Consider the following 19,544-nt stretch of genomic DNA (forward strand, 5'->3'; position numbering starts at 1 on the left):
AACTTTGTTTTTTCATGAGTACAATGAGTACAACGAGTACAACGAGTAAAATTAGTAAATAAGTAGGTACATATTACTGTTTTAATATTTTCTTTCGTATTTTCTCATACAATATAATATAATATAACTTATCACTTTTTTGGAATCATTTATATTTTTTTATTATTATTATACACTATAATACTGTCTATACTTATTCTTGTTATGTTATTATTTGTTGTTAAAATATATTTTTCTGTAGGTATGCCTATACCACTGAATATACTACTAATTGTCTTATTACTAATTACTTATAATATAATATAGTTAACATAATAAAAACAATATTTTTGACAGTTAAACATTTTTAGAATTACATACTGTCGTATACTCGTTTAGACTATAGTAGTATAATGTGATATATTTTGTCCTATTTAAGATGTTTTTCCGTTATTGTATAAATATGCAACGGTTTGACTCATTGCTGTATATGCCTATAGACGTTTTAAAAATATATTTGTACGTCGTAGACACTATAGAATACCTAATATTTAAACAATTTTATTTTAACATTTTATATTGAATAATAATATTTATAAGTATAGGTATGATAATACTAGGTACTTTAAACGTAGACAAAACATATTTTGCCTCGAATACTGAAATATAGGTTAGGTATAAAAAATAGCGATAATCAGCGTGACTGCCAGATTGAGATACATCAATAATCAATATTATACAGTATTATGTTATATCTATAATAATACTGTAAAATAGGTTGAAATAAGTCCGTCTGCCTTATAACCAAGTATATGTTTTATTATATATATATATCTAACCTAACCTAGTACTTATACATATATAATATTATAATGCCATTATATAGTATTCTATTAAAATCTATTTTACTATTAATACGGTACCTATGTTGAATTAATTTTTGACGGAAACATTGCATTTATTATTATATAGTAGGTATAGGTATCTATATTAATATATAGGTATTTTTTATCATATTATAATACTATTGTTATTTGATTTTGAGTCAACATCGACTTACCGTAGAACAGTGTGAATAATATATCCATGGTATAATTAATAGTCATTGGTAGACACTTATCTTAAAACTATATTGTAATTTTGATATTTGTTGTGAAATTTGTAATCAAATATGAAAATTAGGTAATTTAGGCTTGCCCCTCCCTTTTATACTAATTGGCAAATATTGGGGACCCCACTGGCCACTACTCCAGTGATCTACACTCTGTCTTGACCCAGTCATTTTAAATGGGCCCCAACGATAATCTTAATAAAACTAACTGTATTTCAATACATTGCAATAAAATTATTTTAATTTTTGCAGAAAAATTATTTATTACTTTTAAATGATTTGTTATCATAATTATTATTAAAAAAAAATTATAATTAACAATTTTTAAATATAGGTACCATTTTAGAATTTGTACACTTACAATAATACAGGTACCTTATTGTAAAAAAAATTCACTAAACATAAATATAGATTCTGAAAAATTAGAAGATGAATTGATAGAAGTAACTACAATAAATTAATATAATAAGCTGGTTAAATAAGTTAAATCTACACCACTGCAATGGCTACCGACACTGGCAAGCATTAAGCCACCACACATAGGTACGTAGAAAAGATGCACTAGTAAAACCCGTTAAGAAGTCTGTATAGATTACAAGCGTTCACTCTTATATCAGACACCTAATCAACGATTAAAATTCAGGAGCCCACCATGCCAGAACACTGATAAGTTTAGGGTTTGATAGCGCTGAGGAATGGTGAAAACTGCAGGGCTTGAAAACGATATTTGATACGGATTTTGAATACCGGTCAAAACCAAAATCGATACCGAAACCGCAAACAAAATCGAAAAAATCAATACCGGTAATCAAAAGTGAAAACGAAATTAGGAAAATAATACTTACTACATACTTTTATATTAATTATTATTATTTTAAATTTGTGTATGGAATATTAATAATATTTGTAAACTGTAGGTAAGTATAAGGAATAGTAGAAATCGAATTCAAGTATATAATACTTTGTATTTTTGAACTTTTTGTCTGACAGTAAAAAAATGAATCCAGACTTTTTGTCCAACTTTTTTTTAAATGGACTTTTGTCTCCGAACTTAGATGAGAACTGAAATGGTATAAATGTATAATGTGTTCAAGTATTAATATATTACGAATTAAGAATTACGATCATACAATGTATATGATCAAAATTACTGATGGGTTCAATAATACGACTTTTGAGAAATATTCTCGTATCTTTGAAGTAAAATGTTATTTTTTAATTTGTATTTAATAGATTATAATATAATACCTATACATCCTATATATTATTAGATACTAACGTACTGAATACATTTTTACAAACTTTTTGAAAATTATGAATGGTTCTGACAATATAACATTGTTATGGTAATAATATCGTTATGTTTTTTTTACGCCAGTTTTGTACTAACGAGAGTCTTGTCATAGTCAAATGTCTAATTGAATATGACTTAATAGCAAAATAATAAATATACAAATTTGGATTTAATTTTCATTCTTTTTATTCCTTTGGGTTTTTCCTGTGATTCTTACAAAATGCTATATACTTATTATATTGTCGCGAGCCTCGGCCTTACGGATTCATATTACATTATATTATATTATATTATGTTGAGGACAACGAGTTTCATTTATATGTTATTTTAAATAAAATCTAAATAACCATCTAAGTAAACAAAACTATAAATCAATAGATGCATAGGTAACATTTAACTGCCAGCGTATGTACCACGAATTACGATATATTTTCCCTTTTTAAAATTTGGTAAACGTAATAAATTGGCATTAGAAACGACAGAGCCAGGTGGTTACATTGTTACGAAAACATTAACTTACCATGAGCCTATGTCACGTCCACGTCCATACCAAATGAGCCGACATCGTATATAGAGAAGCCAGAACTACAGCATATTGAGATGTACAAAGGCGTTAAGACCGTCACTCAAAATATAAACATGCTTATACGACTACTGTACAATTATAATTTATAAAAATACAATATTTTTTATTTCACTGTTGAAATTGACTACTGCAACTTTATTTCAAATCATCAACTTTTGGATCACTGACGGTCCACATATAACAATATGTAATATTGTGTATTCTATACCTAAAATTACCGAATAAAAATGTCTGACAAAAAAAAAATCAAATATTTATTTTTATAATTAGGTATGTAATAGATATGCACCATTCAGGTATGCATTTTACTTTGAAATATAACCTTGTACAACATTTTTATGAAATAATACAAATTTATGTATAAATTATGAATATATTTTATCAACTAAAAAAGTCGGTATTTTTGCTTTTTTAAAAAAAATTCTTATTTAACACATCCTTATTTATAACAGTTTTTCTGATTATTTTTGCTTTTTTGCATATTTCTGCTTGATTATGATCATAAATTTACAAGTGTCACTCCACAATACCTGGAAATCCTTCAAGACGTTTGAAGCGTAAGTGGTGTCGTGATCTCTTAACTTATCTTAAATTAATTAGCAAGCTAACAGAAATTGTTATCAATGGGTGGCTTTTTTCAACAAAACCTCATGACCGACATGACCTGTTAAATTTTATCACATATTCTTATTGTGTCTAGTATAACTGATACAGATTGTTTATTACTTATAAAAATAAAAAACAAGTGCCACTAACAAATGTCTAGACATTTTCGTTAATTTCTGTTTTTTTTTGTTTTCATTTATACGAAAAAAGCTATAACTAAAAACATTTTTCTCCTTTGTATATTATAGTATTTCCTAGTACCAAATGAACCAAATTTTTTTCCGGTTATTTTTAACTTTTAAATTAATTTTTCAGAAAATCTATAGGTAAGAAATATAATAAAGAAGTTTAAACGGTCATACAAATTCATACAAATGGCGTTTAATTGTTTCGTGTAGAAAAAAGTAGAAAATTCCGAATCAGGGGGGTATGGGAAAATTGGTTTTTCGATTATAACTAAGGAGAGGATCGCATACTAATTCCGAAAATGGTCTTACAAATTCATATACAAATTGAGTTCTTGAATCTTGCAGTATAAAATATATGAATAAATAAACGTAAAAATTACACATCTGCAAAACATGTTTTTTTACACTTAATATATCTTACAGTAATAACGCAATTTCAGTAGATTACTGTTCCAAAATGTTTTTATTTTTTTGAAAATGTAATGTTATATTTTTTGAAGCTAGGTATTGTCATAACCAAGTCGTACGACATACATAGGTATATCCCGCACTTGCTTTACATTCAAGTGCGATCTGAAGCCTATTGTATTTGCATAATAGTACCTACTTAAACCATGGCTTGAAACCGATTGAAATAATTTCGGTTTCGGTTTCGATTTTGTATACCGGTTTTGAAATTTTACGTTTTCGGTTTCAACTTAGCAATACCGGTATTAAGAAATTTCGGTTTCAGTTTTTGTTTTGTATACCGGTTTCCAATTTTCTTTTGTTAATAATGAAATGGCCATCAACATTTTAATCATGATCTCAATTTTTATATGAGTATTAATTATGCGTATTAATGGAATTTACGATGTCCGTCAAGTTGGCACCGGCACTTTCTCCAAACAACTCAAAATTAGTATCAACATTTTGCTACGAATTTGCTACATTTTGCTACACTATTTTTAGAATTTGCTACAATTTGGTTTTTCCGGAAATCCGGAAACAAACATGCCGGTGCTATCTTGACGTAGCACCGGCACTTTCTACAAACAACTCAAAATTGGTATCAAAATTTTGATACGAATTTGCTACATTTTGCTACGTTGTTCTCGGAATTTGCTACCCCCTGGTTTTTCCGGAATCCCGGAAAATATAAAATTTCCCAGCACCGGCACTTTCTCCAAGCAACTCAAAATTGGTATCAACATTTTGATACGAATTTGCTACATTTTGCTACGTTGTTCTCGGAATTTGCTACCCCCTGGTTTTTCCGGAATCCCGGAAAATATAAAATTTCCCAGAACCGGCACTTTCTACAAATAACTCAAAATTGGTATCAACATTTTGCTACGAATTTGCTACATTTTGCTACACTATTTTTAGAATTTGCTACAATTTGGTTTTTCCGGAAATCCGGAAACAAACATGCCGGTGCTATCTTGACGTAGCACCGGCACTTTCTACAAACAACTCAAAATTGGTATCAACATTTTGATACGAATTTGCTACATTTTGCTACGTTGTTCTCGGAATTTGCTACCCCCTGGTTTTTCCGGAATCCCGGGAAATATAAAATTTCCCAGAACCGGCACTTTCTACAAATAACTCAAAAGTGGTATCAACATTTTGATACGAATTTGCTACATTTTGCTACACTATTTTTAATATTTGCTACAATTTGGTTTTTCCGGAAATCCAGAAAATAGAAAATTTCCCAGCACCGGCACTTTCTACAAATAACTCAAAATTGGTATCAACATTTTGATACGAATTTGCTACATTTTGCTACACTATTTTTAATATTTGCTACAATTTGGTTTTTCCGGAATTCCGGAAAATAGAAAATTTCTCAGCGCCGTCACTTTGACCAAATACCACGATATAATAGGTATTAACATTTTTTATTTTCATAGATTCCATTCATGCGCTATAATGCGTTTCACTAATAATGAGATATATTAAATTCAGAACTTTCTTCTGCTTTGTAAGTTTAGAATCTTCAAATACTTTTAGCGCCAGCACTTATTATACATTTTTAAAGCCTATAGCATGGGATATCAACAACAAAAATAAAATAAAATTTAAATAGATGTTATCAATATTTTAAATTTCCAAATTTAACATATTCCAGCCAATATAATATGTTTAAACCTATTTTCAACATATTCATTTTATAGTACTGGACAATCGTTGTCTAAGTATAGTATATATTATAAATAAATGAACTATAGAAATTTATTTTAGTTTTACCATTTATTTGACTCAATAAAGAATATAGTAATATAAAAGTGACCGTATTGTTTAGTAAATAAATAATAACAATCAAAAAGGAATAATAATATTAATAATAAAACAAATAAACAGCTTGGTTGGCATATAACTAACAATTAAAAAGTGAATATTAATTAAATAGACAGCCTTATTGGCATATAACAGTAACAAACAAAAAATATAATTTTGAGTTATTTGTAGAAAGTGCCGGTGCTGGGATATTTTCTATTTTCTGGATTTCCGGAAAAACCAAATTGTAGCAAATATTAAAAATAGTGTAGCAAAATGTAGCAAATTCGTATCAAAATGTTGATACCACTTTTGAGTTATTTGTAGAAAGTGCCGGTTCTGGGAAATTTTATATTTCCCGGGATTCCGGAAAAACCAGGGGGTAGCAAATTCCGAGAACAACGTAGCAAAATGTAGCAAATTCGTATCAAAATGTTGATACCAATTTTGAGTTATTTGTAGAAAGTGCCGGTTCTGGGAAATTTTATATTTCCCGGGATTCCGGAAAAACCAGGGGGTAGCAAATTCCGAGAACAACGTAGCAAAATGTAGCAAATTCGTATCAAAATGTTGATACCAATTTTGAGTTATTTGTAGAAAGTGCCGGTGCTGGGAAATTTTATATTTTCTGGATTTCCGGAAAACCCAAATTGTAGCAAATTCTAAAAATAGTGTAGCAAAATGTAGCAAATTCGTAGCAAAGTGTTGATACCAATTTTGAGTTATTTGTAGAAAGTGCCGGTTCTGGGAAATTTTATATTTTCCGGGATTCCGGAAAAACCAGGGGGTAGCAAATTCCGAGAACAACGTAGCAAAATGTAGCAAATTCGTATCAAAATGTTGATACCAATTTTGAGTTGCTTGGAGAAAGTGCCGGTGCTGGGAAATTTTATATTTTCCGGGATTCCGGAAAAACCAGGGGGTAGCAAATTCCGAGAACAACGTAGCAAAATGTAGCAAATTCGTATCAAAATTTTGATACCAATTTTGAGTTGTTTGTAGAAAGTGCCGGTGCTACGTCAAGATAGCACCGGCATGTTTGTTTCCGGATTTCCGGAAAAACCAAATTGTAGCAAATTCTAAAAATAGTGTAGCAAAATGTAGCAAATTCGTAGCAAAATGTTGATACTAATTTTGAGTTGTTTGGAGAAAGTGCCGGTGCCAACTTGACGGACATGAATTTACGTATTTACACGTTAAATAAAAAAAACAAAATAACGATTTCCAATTTTTTCAGATTTCGGTTTTGAATTTAATACCGGTTTCCGATTTTTTACGGTTTTGATTTTGAATTTAATACCGGTACCCAATTTTTTTTCGGTTTCGGTTTTAAATTATAATACCAGTATCCAATTTTTTCCGGTTTCGGTTTTGACTTTAATACCGGTATCCAATTTTTTTTCGGTTTCGTTTTTGATTACGATTTCGGTTTTAAAACGGTTTGTACTGGTTTCTGAAATCGGTTTTGAAAACGGTTTCAAGCCCTGACTTAAACACATTGTAATTTATACAAGCAACTAATTAACCCAAACTCATTAGATAAAGTACATAAAAATTATGTGGACCACTAAACCAGTAATAGCCATTATAGGTATATAATAATCATTTACTTAAATCTGTAATAGATTATTGTATAACTACGTAATTGATCGAAAACGATTATACCAGCTGCAGTGTTCGGTGTAACGGCTGGTATAGCTGGTAGTATTCGACCAGTCGGTGGTTTGGCGCGTAAGTATTGTCAGTAAATTGGTGTATATAATGTATATTATGTTGTGTCGTGAATTAACGAGTAAAATAATATTATTTCTCGAATACCGTTTTGTGCTACATACATTTAGAAGTAATAATAAATAATTTATATTTTTGTAACTTGGAAAGCATCAGTTTTAACCATGATCGTAGTAGGTATTCGTCAAAAAGCGGACAATGTTTTAAATGAGTAAAAAAATATGTACCTAATAGCCTAATACAGTTTGGAATAAAAGATCCTGTTAATATTGGAGTCAATTTATGTTCATTGTTCACTATACATGATAATATATTGATATTGATGATCAAATAATTGTGATAAACAAATTTAAAACATATACATATTATGATTTATTATCTGTATAAAAATCATGTTAAGAATTAAGATAGAAATCGACACAATCAATTGTATCAATCTATTGTACATTTTTTTTATTTGGAGACAATAGTAGACAATCATTTATATTGATTTATACTGTTGAACAAAATCGTATTATAAACATATTGTAAACACTGAAACGCAATATTGGTATCCATGGTTTAACTTTCGGCGTTTTTAACACTTTTTATCTTAACTAAAAAAACAATTATACAAAAACAAAATATCAAACTTGGTTATGTACAATCAATAAACATTAATAGATACCATAGATACATAATACATACCTATCGAGATCGCCATGTAGGACGTAGGTACCTAATAACTATTAAAGCAAATATTATAACAATAATTATGGGTAGGTACCTATAATGTTTTAAATTTCCTAAGTTAAATTTAAAGCCTGTACGATGTACTATATACTACCATATACCTATTGGCTATTAATATTTAATATTTCTTAAAAATCGATAAAATAAGTACTATAGTGCAACAGTTTCTCAACATTTCATTATTTTGGACATGATCTCGAAAATTAATTAACAAAGATAGATTTTTTATTATTTATTTGAAAACTTCAAATTATTAAAAATAATTTTTTCAGGTGGTGCATTTGTCTCCGGGCGTCCCTGTCCTACTTTTAACACATAAACTCAAAACATCTCGTCCAAAATTTGATTTAAATATTATATCGAAGTACCTATTACAGTCTACAAAAATAATCTGCTTTAAAATTAAAAATTAAAAATGCACGTTGTCATAAAAACAGTAAAAGATGTAATAATTTATTTTGATGACGATAAAAATATTATTTTTTTTGAAAAATGTTGTTCTTTCACAACTTAAAACTATGTAAAAAAAATATTTTCAAAACCGCAGTAACAGCGATATTGAAACAACGGGTGCGACTTACGCGTTAAATGGATCACCCGGTATAATGATTATAATATTATTATATAGATTTTCGGCGGCGACCGGTTGACGAATTTTCGCTGCGAGGACGCAATATTTATCATCAGCTACATCATCATTATTATTTATTATTGAAATGAGCCGTCTGACGCGACGGTCGACGTCTCGCGTCTGCTGCACAGTGCACACATCAATAAACCGGTTTCGGCGGCGGCCGATCCGCATCACCAGAAACCGCCGCCTCGCTTCCGATTCAACGGAAAACAGTGCGAACGGTTTTAGTGGCGAGCGAGTGGCGGTGGTGGCTGCGGCGGCGGCGGCGGTTCCCTCGTAATTTTATCTGCGGCCGTTTTCCCCCTTCCTCCGGCGCCGACCCGTCACCGGCCGATGCCGAAGCCGCCGCCGTCCGCACACACACGCACAGGCACACACGCGTAGACTGCACACCGGATGGGTCTTTGTTTACTACGGCCGTCCGTACACTGATGATAGCCGTTGTAGCCGCCGCCGCCGTCACACGTCCGTTTGCCCCGTTCGGCCGTTCGCTTGTTTCGACCGTTTTTAATCCTATCCGTCCACGCCGTTTTCCGCTCGTTTCCGACGGTAAACGATACGCCGAACCGTCCGGACGCGTTATTATAATATCGTTTGTCCCCGCTTAGCCGGTCAACGATATTATATCGCTGTCTGCGCCGGCCGAGTCCGAACGTCGTCGATTCATTATCATATTTCATTATCGCCGTTATCGTTATCGTGCGGTGGTGGAGGTACAATCGACTGTACGCACATCACCATAATATTATAATTAATTAATTAATTTTGGGCACCCACTCGGGGTGGTATTCGTTGTATTTCTAGTACGTCGAGCCCGATATTCGAGTCGCCTTCGGTAACGTGAAAACGACATAACGACTGCTGTGACCCACTGCTTCTACTTCTACGACTACTGCTCTCAGGTACCAGACGCCGATGTCGAGCCCCCCGGTGGTAGCTTGTCGACGGACCGAGAATTGGCAATGTCGTCGGTCGGTTCGGTTAGAATAATATTATCGTCACAACGGACTGCTGCCGTGCTCAAGACGCTGGTAATGCGACTGCGACACAATGAAAGTCACTGTCTGCTTTGGTTCAACTAGGGTCATCGTCCCCTGTGGACGTGGAGAAATATTGGTCAGAGATCTAATTCAACAGGCCATCACTCGGTACAAGAAAGCCACTGGAAAGGTGAGTCCCATGCAGTTCTTACATCAATGTTATCTCAATAGAATAGGTAGGTAGTCACAAACAATCACTTCTACGTTTACGTATGGATAGGTACATATTTTGTTTAAACCGTTTAAGGACCATTGTGGATATTACTGTTCTTATATGTCAATCGAACATGCTTTATAACTGCCAAATCTATGGATCTTTGACCATTTTAACGCTTATAATGTTGTGTGGGAAAACAAAGTTTGGGTAACTGATATACCTTCCATTTTATATATGGATCTATACTCTGTCCAGCGAGAGAACGCGCTGATTACTTTACTTGGGCCAAATTATCCATCTAATAGGCACGGTGCATTTTTAAACATTAATTATATATTGAATTGTCATGATGCGTGTTTATACTGACAAGTGATAGCACAACCTGTAGGTATAATAATAGGTAGACATTATGAGCAGTTAACATTTATCTTAAATAAGATACAAGGCTTATAGAATGATGTGAAATGTAATTTTATGTCTGTTGAGCAAGTATGTTATCTGCAATATAGACATATAGAGTATACATATCTACATACCCTAGTAATCAAGTATATTTTCATAAATTTAAGAATAAAATTGCTTGAACATTTTTATTTATTTTAGTACCTAGGTATAGTTACATTTTAAGTCAATATGGCTCCATATTAATAAATATATGTCACTATTCATGACTTGAAACAATTTATATTTCAACATTTATACCCTCGTTTATAAAAATACTATCATACGATTTGTACTTGCATCCCTGATAAGTAATAACTATAGATGGTTTACCATTCCCTCTCACTTCAAGTCACCATTAGTCACCACTACACTTTTCTTTCTTTCTTATTTTGTTCAAGCTAGGTATTAGGTAACCAAAGGTTTTTGTTATAGCTATTGATCATTATGGTTAGCACTTGGCATCAATGTATCAACAACAATCCACAAAGGCCCAACATTATCTACTATGCTAAGTTCCTATGTTATTTATTTAATAGTGTACCTCTGATGAGTCGAGGAGTTTATTCAGTTTAAGACGGTTATAAGGTTACTTAATATAAAATTGATTAATTTAATGATTCACTAGCATCTAATAGACCAATTCTAGAACCAATTATGAACCACTATAATGATAAGTTTAAGAGACCATTAGCTCAGTATAGATTCATACATTTTTTACTTAGTCATTGTTTATGTAACTTGATATTAACTTATTAACTGCATACTTACTTGTCCAGCCAACAGACATTTTAAATCATTGCATTTAAATAATAAGTTGTAGCCTTCAGCAGCCAGCAGGTATTGTGTAATAATTTATATTTCTACCAGAAATCAGCCTACCAGACTATATGTGTAGGTGGATAATATTCACTTACATTTAAAATTCAATAAAACAAATTAATGTTATTGATTACCAAGTATTGTTATCAGATAATTATAGATTCCTAAATAATACTGACTGTTTTATATTTTGTATTATTATTTATCGATTTTGTACTCGGATTCTACATATTTTATATTTTAATATAAAACCTAATGATGTGTATGATTAATACTGAATACAAAAATGTGATATGTAATTTTTCATATAGGTAGTTACTTGTAAAGTATCTACCCAAGTCCTTAGGTATTACTTTTTCATCTAAAACTAAATAATGATAGGAAGCCAGATAAACTCTTACAAAATTGTCAAAGAATAATCCACTAGTTTTAATTTATGATTGCTATTCTAGGAATGTATAAAAATAGTGAGTACCAAAACATCTCTGAAAACATCTGTTTTTATGAACCATAAATGGTAGTCTACAAGCTGAGTAAGATGGTCATATAAGATTATGTTGTAGGAAAACATCAAGTGCAATTGTATCAAGGATTTTGACATGGGTACTGTCGTACTGATATAGCTGTAATTGAAATATTACTCATCTAAAATATTATGTTTTTTATTACCTATCTACTCATTATTAATTGTACGTGTACCATGTTATTTACTTAATTATTACTCATAATAAATGTATACATTTATTTTTCTGTCTATAATCAAGACATTAACTATAAAATAAATGTGGGTAATTTTGAAAAAAACTATGATATCATGTAAACACCCAGATGTAAACCTAAATATTAAAAAAAAACAAGTTAAGCTATGTTGAACATTATTAGCTTCAAAGTACAACCATCTTGGTATCCATGATTTTATATAATTTATTATGTTATTATAACAGCTCAAATTGTTAGTTTAAGAATGTAATAGGTAATATGTGGTATGGTTTTGAACAATACCTGGAATGATATGTTGTAGGTAATAGCTAAAACAAATTAAACGACCTATCAACTCTTAATAAATACTAAGTTTTTCTCATAGATTTTTATAATTACAATAAAGACAATTGATGATTTTTAAAAACGTACAGATAGTTTTGTTTAAAATATAATAAATACCTTGTCTTAATATTTCCAATTACCTCAGGGACGCATTTGGGGTATCGCAGGGTATACATTGGTGGCCCTATTTTTCGCCGTATCATATTGGCCTGCCTTAATTTCATGCTAGCGTCGATGCCCGATGTATCAGTTAAATTGAATTAATTGAATTAATTAATATAAGATAAAAATATTTTATAAATAAAAGGATATACATAGATATTAATGATATAGAAAGAAAACGTATATTTATGAATAATGATATTATACTTTAATCAGTGTTATCACTTAAAATATTAATTATTTTTCATCCCTAATAGTAAGGTAAGAAATAACTCCAACATTGTTACATTTCGATTTTCATTGTTATAACTCTGGCCTGGTGGTTGAAAAATATGGCCTGGTAAAACATTTAGCAGCCCTATTTGAAAACTGAAATGGTGCCCCTGAATTACCTACCTAGCTATCTACATTTTATTTACATTTGTATAACATATTCCCAAAATATTTTTATCTGCTTTGTTATACCTACTTACTAAAACATTTTTACTCTTATATTATAGGTATTGATTATAATTTATGGTCCCCGTTGCCCACATAACTCTATATTATTTTATTATTAAGTATTTTAACCAGCATTTAAACTATTATAATATTGTTAGAAATAACTATTATTCATTGTTTGTTTTAAGTATTAGTGGTTAAGTATGACTAAATATATGGATATTCTTTCCAAATATTTTTTATTGGTATTTTGTTAAAACGTGTTTATATAAGCAACAGTTAGGACTTTTTTGTTGTACAATATTGATAATAAATTTTAGTAGGGGGTACCTATATATTCTAGTCTATACATACGTCTTTACAGATAATATACAAGGCCTACAAAGAATAACTAGAGCTTATCTATAAATCCAAGAATATTTATAGCCCGATTTACTATATATTTATTGTTTATACATAAAACTGTACATACATGTGAGGGTACATACAATTACACATATTATTAACTACATTAAAAAATATTTTAATCAGATATGAAAGTAAACGTTTTTGGAGAGAATATTATCTTTATTTTACTTAACTCAATACTGGTTAGTATTGTGTATATTTTGTATTATAATTTTTAAGGTACTGGAAGTACTTTGAAAGCAATAACAAATCATACAATTTAAGGTTATTTAAATCGAAGTTCAAAAAATATCGTTAACAGAATATCATGAATTCTTGACTCAAATAGTCAAACACTTAATAATATTGGAGCTATAATAAAAATTAAAAAAATATATTATTAATGATAAGATGTATAAAATACAGATAAAGCACCTAACATGTGTTCAGAGGCGTAAATAAAACAAAAATGTATGTTTAGTGTATACAAAAAAATAACAGTAATTCTAATAAATGTCTAGATAAATATAATGTAAAATATATTTTACATATTTGCTAAAATTGCATGGCGGTACTATAATTTTTATTTATTATTTCTTCACTGTACATAGTAGTAATAAAACGATTATAATTTTTCAAATTGTTAACACTTATAAAAAAATAATAAGTAAATAAGTTGGTAGGTAATACTAAGATATTTGTTAAAAAATTCTTATTAAAAAGACAATTTTAAATTGCTGACACCAAAATTGTATAAGTACCTTCTTACAAAGGTACCAAAGTATTTAGAGTTTTCAAAAGTGTTATGTGAACTTTCCTCGAGTTTTTAAATTTTCAAAAAGGTTTTAAATTTTTAACACATCTAATTAGTTCTTTAGAATTATCAATTTGGAAGTTAATAGAAGATGATGTGATTAAAATATTACTTACTTCAATAGATTGTTTTCGAAATATTCTTGAAAATCCCAAAAAAATCTATATTTAATGTACATAGCATAATATTATTATCGATGTTTTGTTTACAGTCGAAGGGCTATCAACCTTCAAACTATCACTGTCCATAGTAAGTCTTCACTTTTTAGTCTATACATGCCCGTCCCCTGAAGATTAATTATTTTCTGTATAGCATTTCTTCAACTAATTTCTTAACTTAATTTATATAGACGTTTATTGAAATATATTAGAATTAGATCAACATTCAAATATTTAATATTATATATATTATTTTACAAGCACTAAGTATTTGCCCAAAATAAACTACTGATTGTCCAAAAAATATTCTTGTATTTCTTACAACAATATTCTCGGACTCATACATTTTACATTATGAAAGTCAACAAGGTCGTTATTGGTTGTGTTGATGATCGTTCTTGTTCTGCAAAACTGGCCATGCACGTACAGTACATATAATAATATAATATATTATTGAATATATACATATACTGTATGTGCTCACGCCTACATATATATGCAATATGCATGCATCGTCTAGTACAAGGTCTCTTAGAATTCGCTAATTCAGTAAACGTCTAATAAGCTTAATATGTATATATAATAATATTATATACCCTACATCTCCACGTGTAACAATATTAGCAGTTAGCACACGATAGAACTGTCATATTTTTACTGATACTAACATTTCATTTTGTTGTCTATTGTTCTACGAGCAACGTATCGTAATACGTATTTTATTCTATTATTAACTAGATTAATTTTAAATCATAACTGGTAGTACTATTACGTCATGTATCTACTAACCTTTTTTTTTTTAAACCGACGCCGACAGGGAATTGATGTCGCCAATTGTCGTAAAAAATTGATAGATTATAGATACCTATAATTATAATGATATAATCTAAACAAAGTTTAACGGTAAAGTTAAATTTTTAAGACATTTTATGACATGACTACAATAATAGATTGTAATTATTATTGTTTTATGTTTTATGATAAGTGATGTTTTTAAGTCCAAATTAATTAATACATTTAACAATGATTCATCCAGTCGTCGATAATTCTCTCATTTTATGGATGTACAACCAACAAAGGATAAAAATGTAATTATATAATAGATAAATATTTATAAATATATACCTATATTATAGAACTAAATAACTTAGGGTTTTACTATATAAATAGACAACAGTAAGTTTTGATTACATAAAAAATTTTGTAGATAATCTTTATATCTCAAGTTAAAACATAAATAAGACATGATTGAAACTTGAAATCAAATTTTTTTTATATGGTTATACTATAGGTACTTGTAACTTGTGTATCTACAATCTACTATTTGGATACCTACTATATTATGTAGGTACCTATATAAAATAATTGGGTCGGTTGATATTAAATTAATTGATGGTACGTGATATGAATATATCGAGGAATATATGATTAATATTACGTATATTGGTTACCATTGAAATCATTATTTAGTAATATTGGAATTTTAAATTACATTTACTTACCTATTTTATCATGCATAAATATTAATTATTTATTTTTTTTATTGATCTTAATTGCCAACTTCTGCTACAATATGGCCATTAGTCACATTTTTAATTTAAAAAGATTTTTAATAATTACCTACCATTTTTATTTTTTTATTTTAGTTAAACAGAATGATTTATATTTTATTTCATACAAATTAATGCATTGATGTTGTTTCCTAGGTCTGGCCCTAGTGTGACATCTAGGATATGTCCTATGTCGAGTTTGAATCGATAATGATTAAAGATTCAGTTAAAATGTTTTGTTCTCGGTCCAGACCAAGAAACATGTCGTCGACAAATATTTATGTTACTGCTTATGACGGGAAATCAGAAACATTGTAAACGACCAATTTTTCTTTGGTTTGGACGGGGCTTTAGTGATCATTATTGTGAGGGTCTGTGTATAAAATAAAAAGCGGACGAAAAAAGGCTACGATTATTATAGGTATATACGGGCTTCTTCTCTTGTCATTAAGAATTTGTGAGTGAACAGACTGGTCTACGCGTACCTAGTCGATTTAATAAAATGTCTTATTCCCTTTTAGTTTGACTTAATTTCGTGTTTTGTTTTTTCATACATTTTGTTATGTTTTTTATCTTTATGCCGTTAAATGGTTGGTTGATAAAAGGTTATTAAGGTATTATAAAGGCATTACATTATTATAGTTGTGACTATTTTGTTTCCTTCGATATCTGAACACTATTTACTTATTTAGTTTTGATGCTTCTACTATTTTTGGTATCCGGTATACAATTATTGTAAACACTATTCCTAGTGGTAGTACCAGTACGACGACTTAATAGTTTATACTATTCTATTCTACTTTGCTAGTCACCTTATATATTTTGTATGTTTCTCATGATATAAATATATTTTTATATTGATTTTTACATAAGATTTTATAATATTATCTTAACACTAGTGTTTATATAATAATTTAATACTTATTTAAACTTTAAAAGAATAATTATTTAACTTTAACTTATAGTAAAAATATCTGTTATTTCTATTATATTATTCCATTATATATATTTTGTATTGCGATGTAGAATTGAATTTTGAAACCTTACTAGTTTTACACGCATACCTATACTGTACATTTAAATCAATAATCGAGAGTTAATATTGTTATTATTATTAAATACCAGCTAAATATTATGATTTTATCAACACACAGTTGGAATAAAATGTTATAGGGATTCTGGGGGAATTCTCAATACCATCCGTTTTTTAGAAGTCGAATAAATGTAATTTTCAAAGTGCGTACGTGAGGGTCGTGTAAATGTGTGATCATTAGTGCGCGTGACTGTGTGTAAAAGAAACAGCGGAGCGCTACCGCACGTGCACGCACATGTCAACTCGCTACACGAATATTAATTATTTTGTTATTTTTGTTAAAAGTATCAATCTTTCACCAATTATATATTGTATCAAACTATCAATTATAATTAACAAATTTATTCGATAACATTTCTGAATACAAGTAAAAGTAAAAATTTCCCAGTAGTTTACATAAGCGTTGGAAAAAAACCAAAAAAAAAAAAATAAGTGAAAACGGGGATCTTTACGTAAAACCAGTTTTTACCAAATCGATATCGTTTTTATGATGTAACTCAAAAACTAATAACCTTAGATACTTTAAATTTTCACAAAATATCTATATGCCAATGTTCCATCAATGATGACATTTTAAAAATATTTTGACTGTTTTTAAGGTATTTATATAAGAAAGATTTTTATTAGTTTTTTTCAAATTGTTGTCGATAAATAATAGTTTTCTATTCTTGAAAATACAGTGTTCCCGATAAATTATTGCTAATTGTATTGAAATCAAATGTATTGAAAATACATACAAATTACACAATTATTTTTAAATGTTCGAAGTTACCATCTTAAATATTTTTTTTTAAATCGCGGCAATTTCAAGATTAATTAATTATAAAAAACCTTAGGTAAAGGTTTGAAAATGTAATACACTATTTCACTAGGTTCCTCATAAGTTGTTCTTGCACTAATTTTGAAATATCGAAAATATAACATTGACACATTTTTTTTGTATGAACTTTTAGATCAACTTGATAAAATTGTGTTTATTAATTTTAAATAAAATGTAACGATTTTCTTTTTCTCTTTTAAATTTATTTCCAAATATATCTTAACTTAATACTACTAGAAATTTGTTTTCTAGTAAATCAAGGATTGCTCTGTGTATATACCACGGATATAGATACTGCTATATACACACAACACAGGGTATCGCAGAAAGATCTGATAAAAAAAAAAATTGATAATAGTTAACCGTTTGACAAAAATTGTGAAAATTATATGAATAATAAATAATTTAAGAAATATACTCATGTCAAGATGTTCCAAAAAATTGTATTTTTAAAAAAGTTTAAACTAATTAATTATTTAGTTTATTTTAAATAATAATTTACTCCAAAAAAGTATTGATATTTAAAAATTCTAAAAAATAAATTACTTGACTTAGATAAATGTTTTTACCATCAAAATTGTTCTTTTAATTAGATTTACAAATTGTAGGCTATTTTGAAATTTCCAAAAAAAAATTGAATTACATTTTAAAATGTATGTTATAAATATAGCGCAAGTAGTGCTTATAAATTATAATAAAAGTTATTACATTTGTCAGATCTTTATATGTTACACCCTGTACTTATGTACTAAAAATTATACTTATATACTATCAATTTAAAATTTGAAATCTACGGGTGCCCCAGTAGAAATTCTGCCAAACACAACACACTCGTTTAAAACCCCTACCGTTATAAACCCTACTACCTACAATCATAAAAACCCCACAATCAGCTAATGGCCATAGTCGCCGGGCTTAAAGATCAATAAAAAAAAATAAAAAATAGTTTAGTTTATAAATGCAATATATGTTCAACCTCTAATTAATTGTATAGTCGCATAATATTTTTGAAGCAGACATCCTCCCGAAAACAAAACATTATTAAAGTAATATAGTAATGAAGGCTATTATGAATACAGAAAGTCATGTTATATTGCATATATCCTATTTTAAAAGGAGCATAATATACAAGGCTAAATATTATCTGCAATACCCATGGTTGAAATATATTACGTATGTAGTTGACAAAAACCCACAATTGTACAAATGATAAATTAAAAATAATACAATTTATTTTAAAATTACAAAAAATCTTTACGTACGTTGTACTTAACATAATATTATAGAATAATTATAGTTGTTTATGATATAATTACTTTTGAAGTGAAACTTTAAAAAATAATAAATCCTTGAGATTTTGAAGTGTTATACATAATTTATAAACGTAAAAAATAAAACGTCTGTGAGGACTCTACAAATGTTTTCGTTGAATTTGTCTTAGCACACGTTTAAATGTTTTAAGTATTTTAATTTTTATTATTTAAGTAAA

At 29.1% G+C, this 19,544-nt stretch overlaps 1 protein-coding gene across 3 annotated transcripts in view; it reads left to right on the forward strand.

The window, feature by feature from the left end:
- Window positions 1-9,517: 9,517 nt before the first annotated feature.
- LOC132933991 (partitioning defective 3 homolog) overlaps window positions 9,518-19,544 on the forward strand; it is a 34,484-nt gene continuing 24,457 nt past the window's right edge. The window contains exons 1-2 of one of the 3 annotated variants that reach the window (XM_061000272.1): window positions 9,518-9,851; window positions 9,931-10,296. In XM_061000272.1, the coding sequence (XP_060856255.1) occupies window positions 10,177-10,296 (120 nt within the window). In that variant the 5' untranslated portion in view covers window positions 9,518-9,851; window positions 9,931-10,176. Of the gene's footprint in view, window positions 10,297-19,544 lie in introns of all 3 variants that reach the window. The other 2 variants (XM_061000273.1, XM_061000271.1) reach the window with 2 other exon arrangements.

The sequence above is a fragment of the Metopolophium dirhodum genome, chromosome 1 (assembly GCF_019925205.1).
Source record: "Metopolophium dirhodum isolate CAU chromosome 1, ASM1992520v1, whole genome shotgun sequence".
Classification (NCBI taxonomy): Eukaryota; Metazoa; Arthropoda; class Insecta; order Hemiptera; family Aphididae; genus Metopolophium; species Metopolophium dirhodum.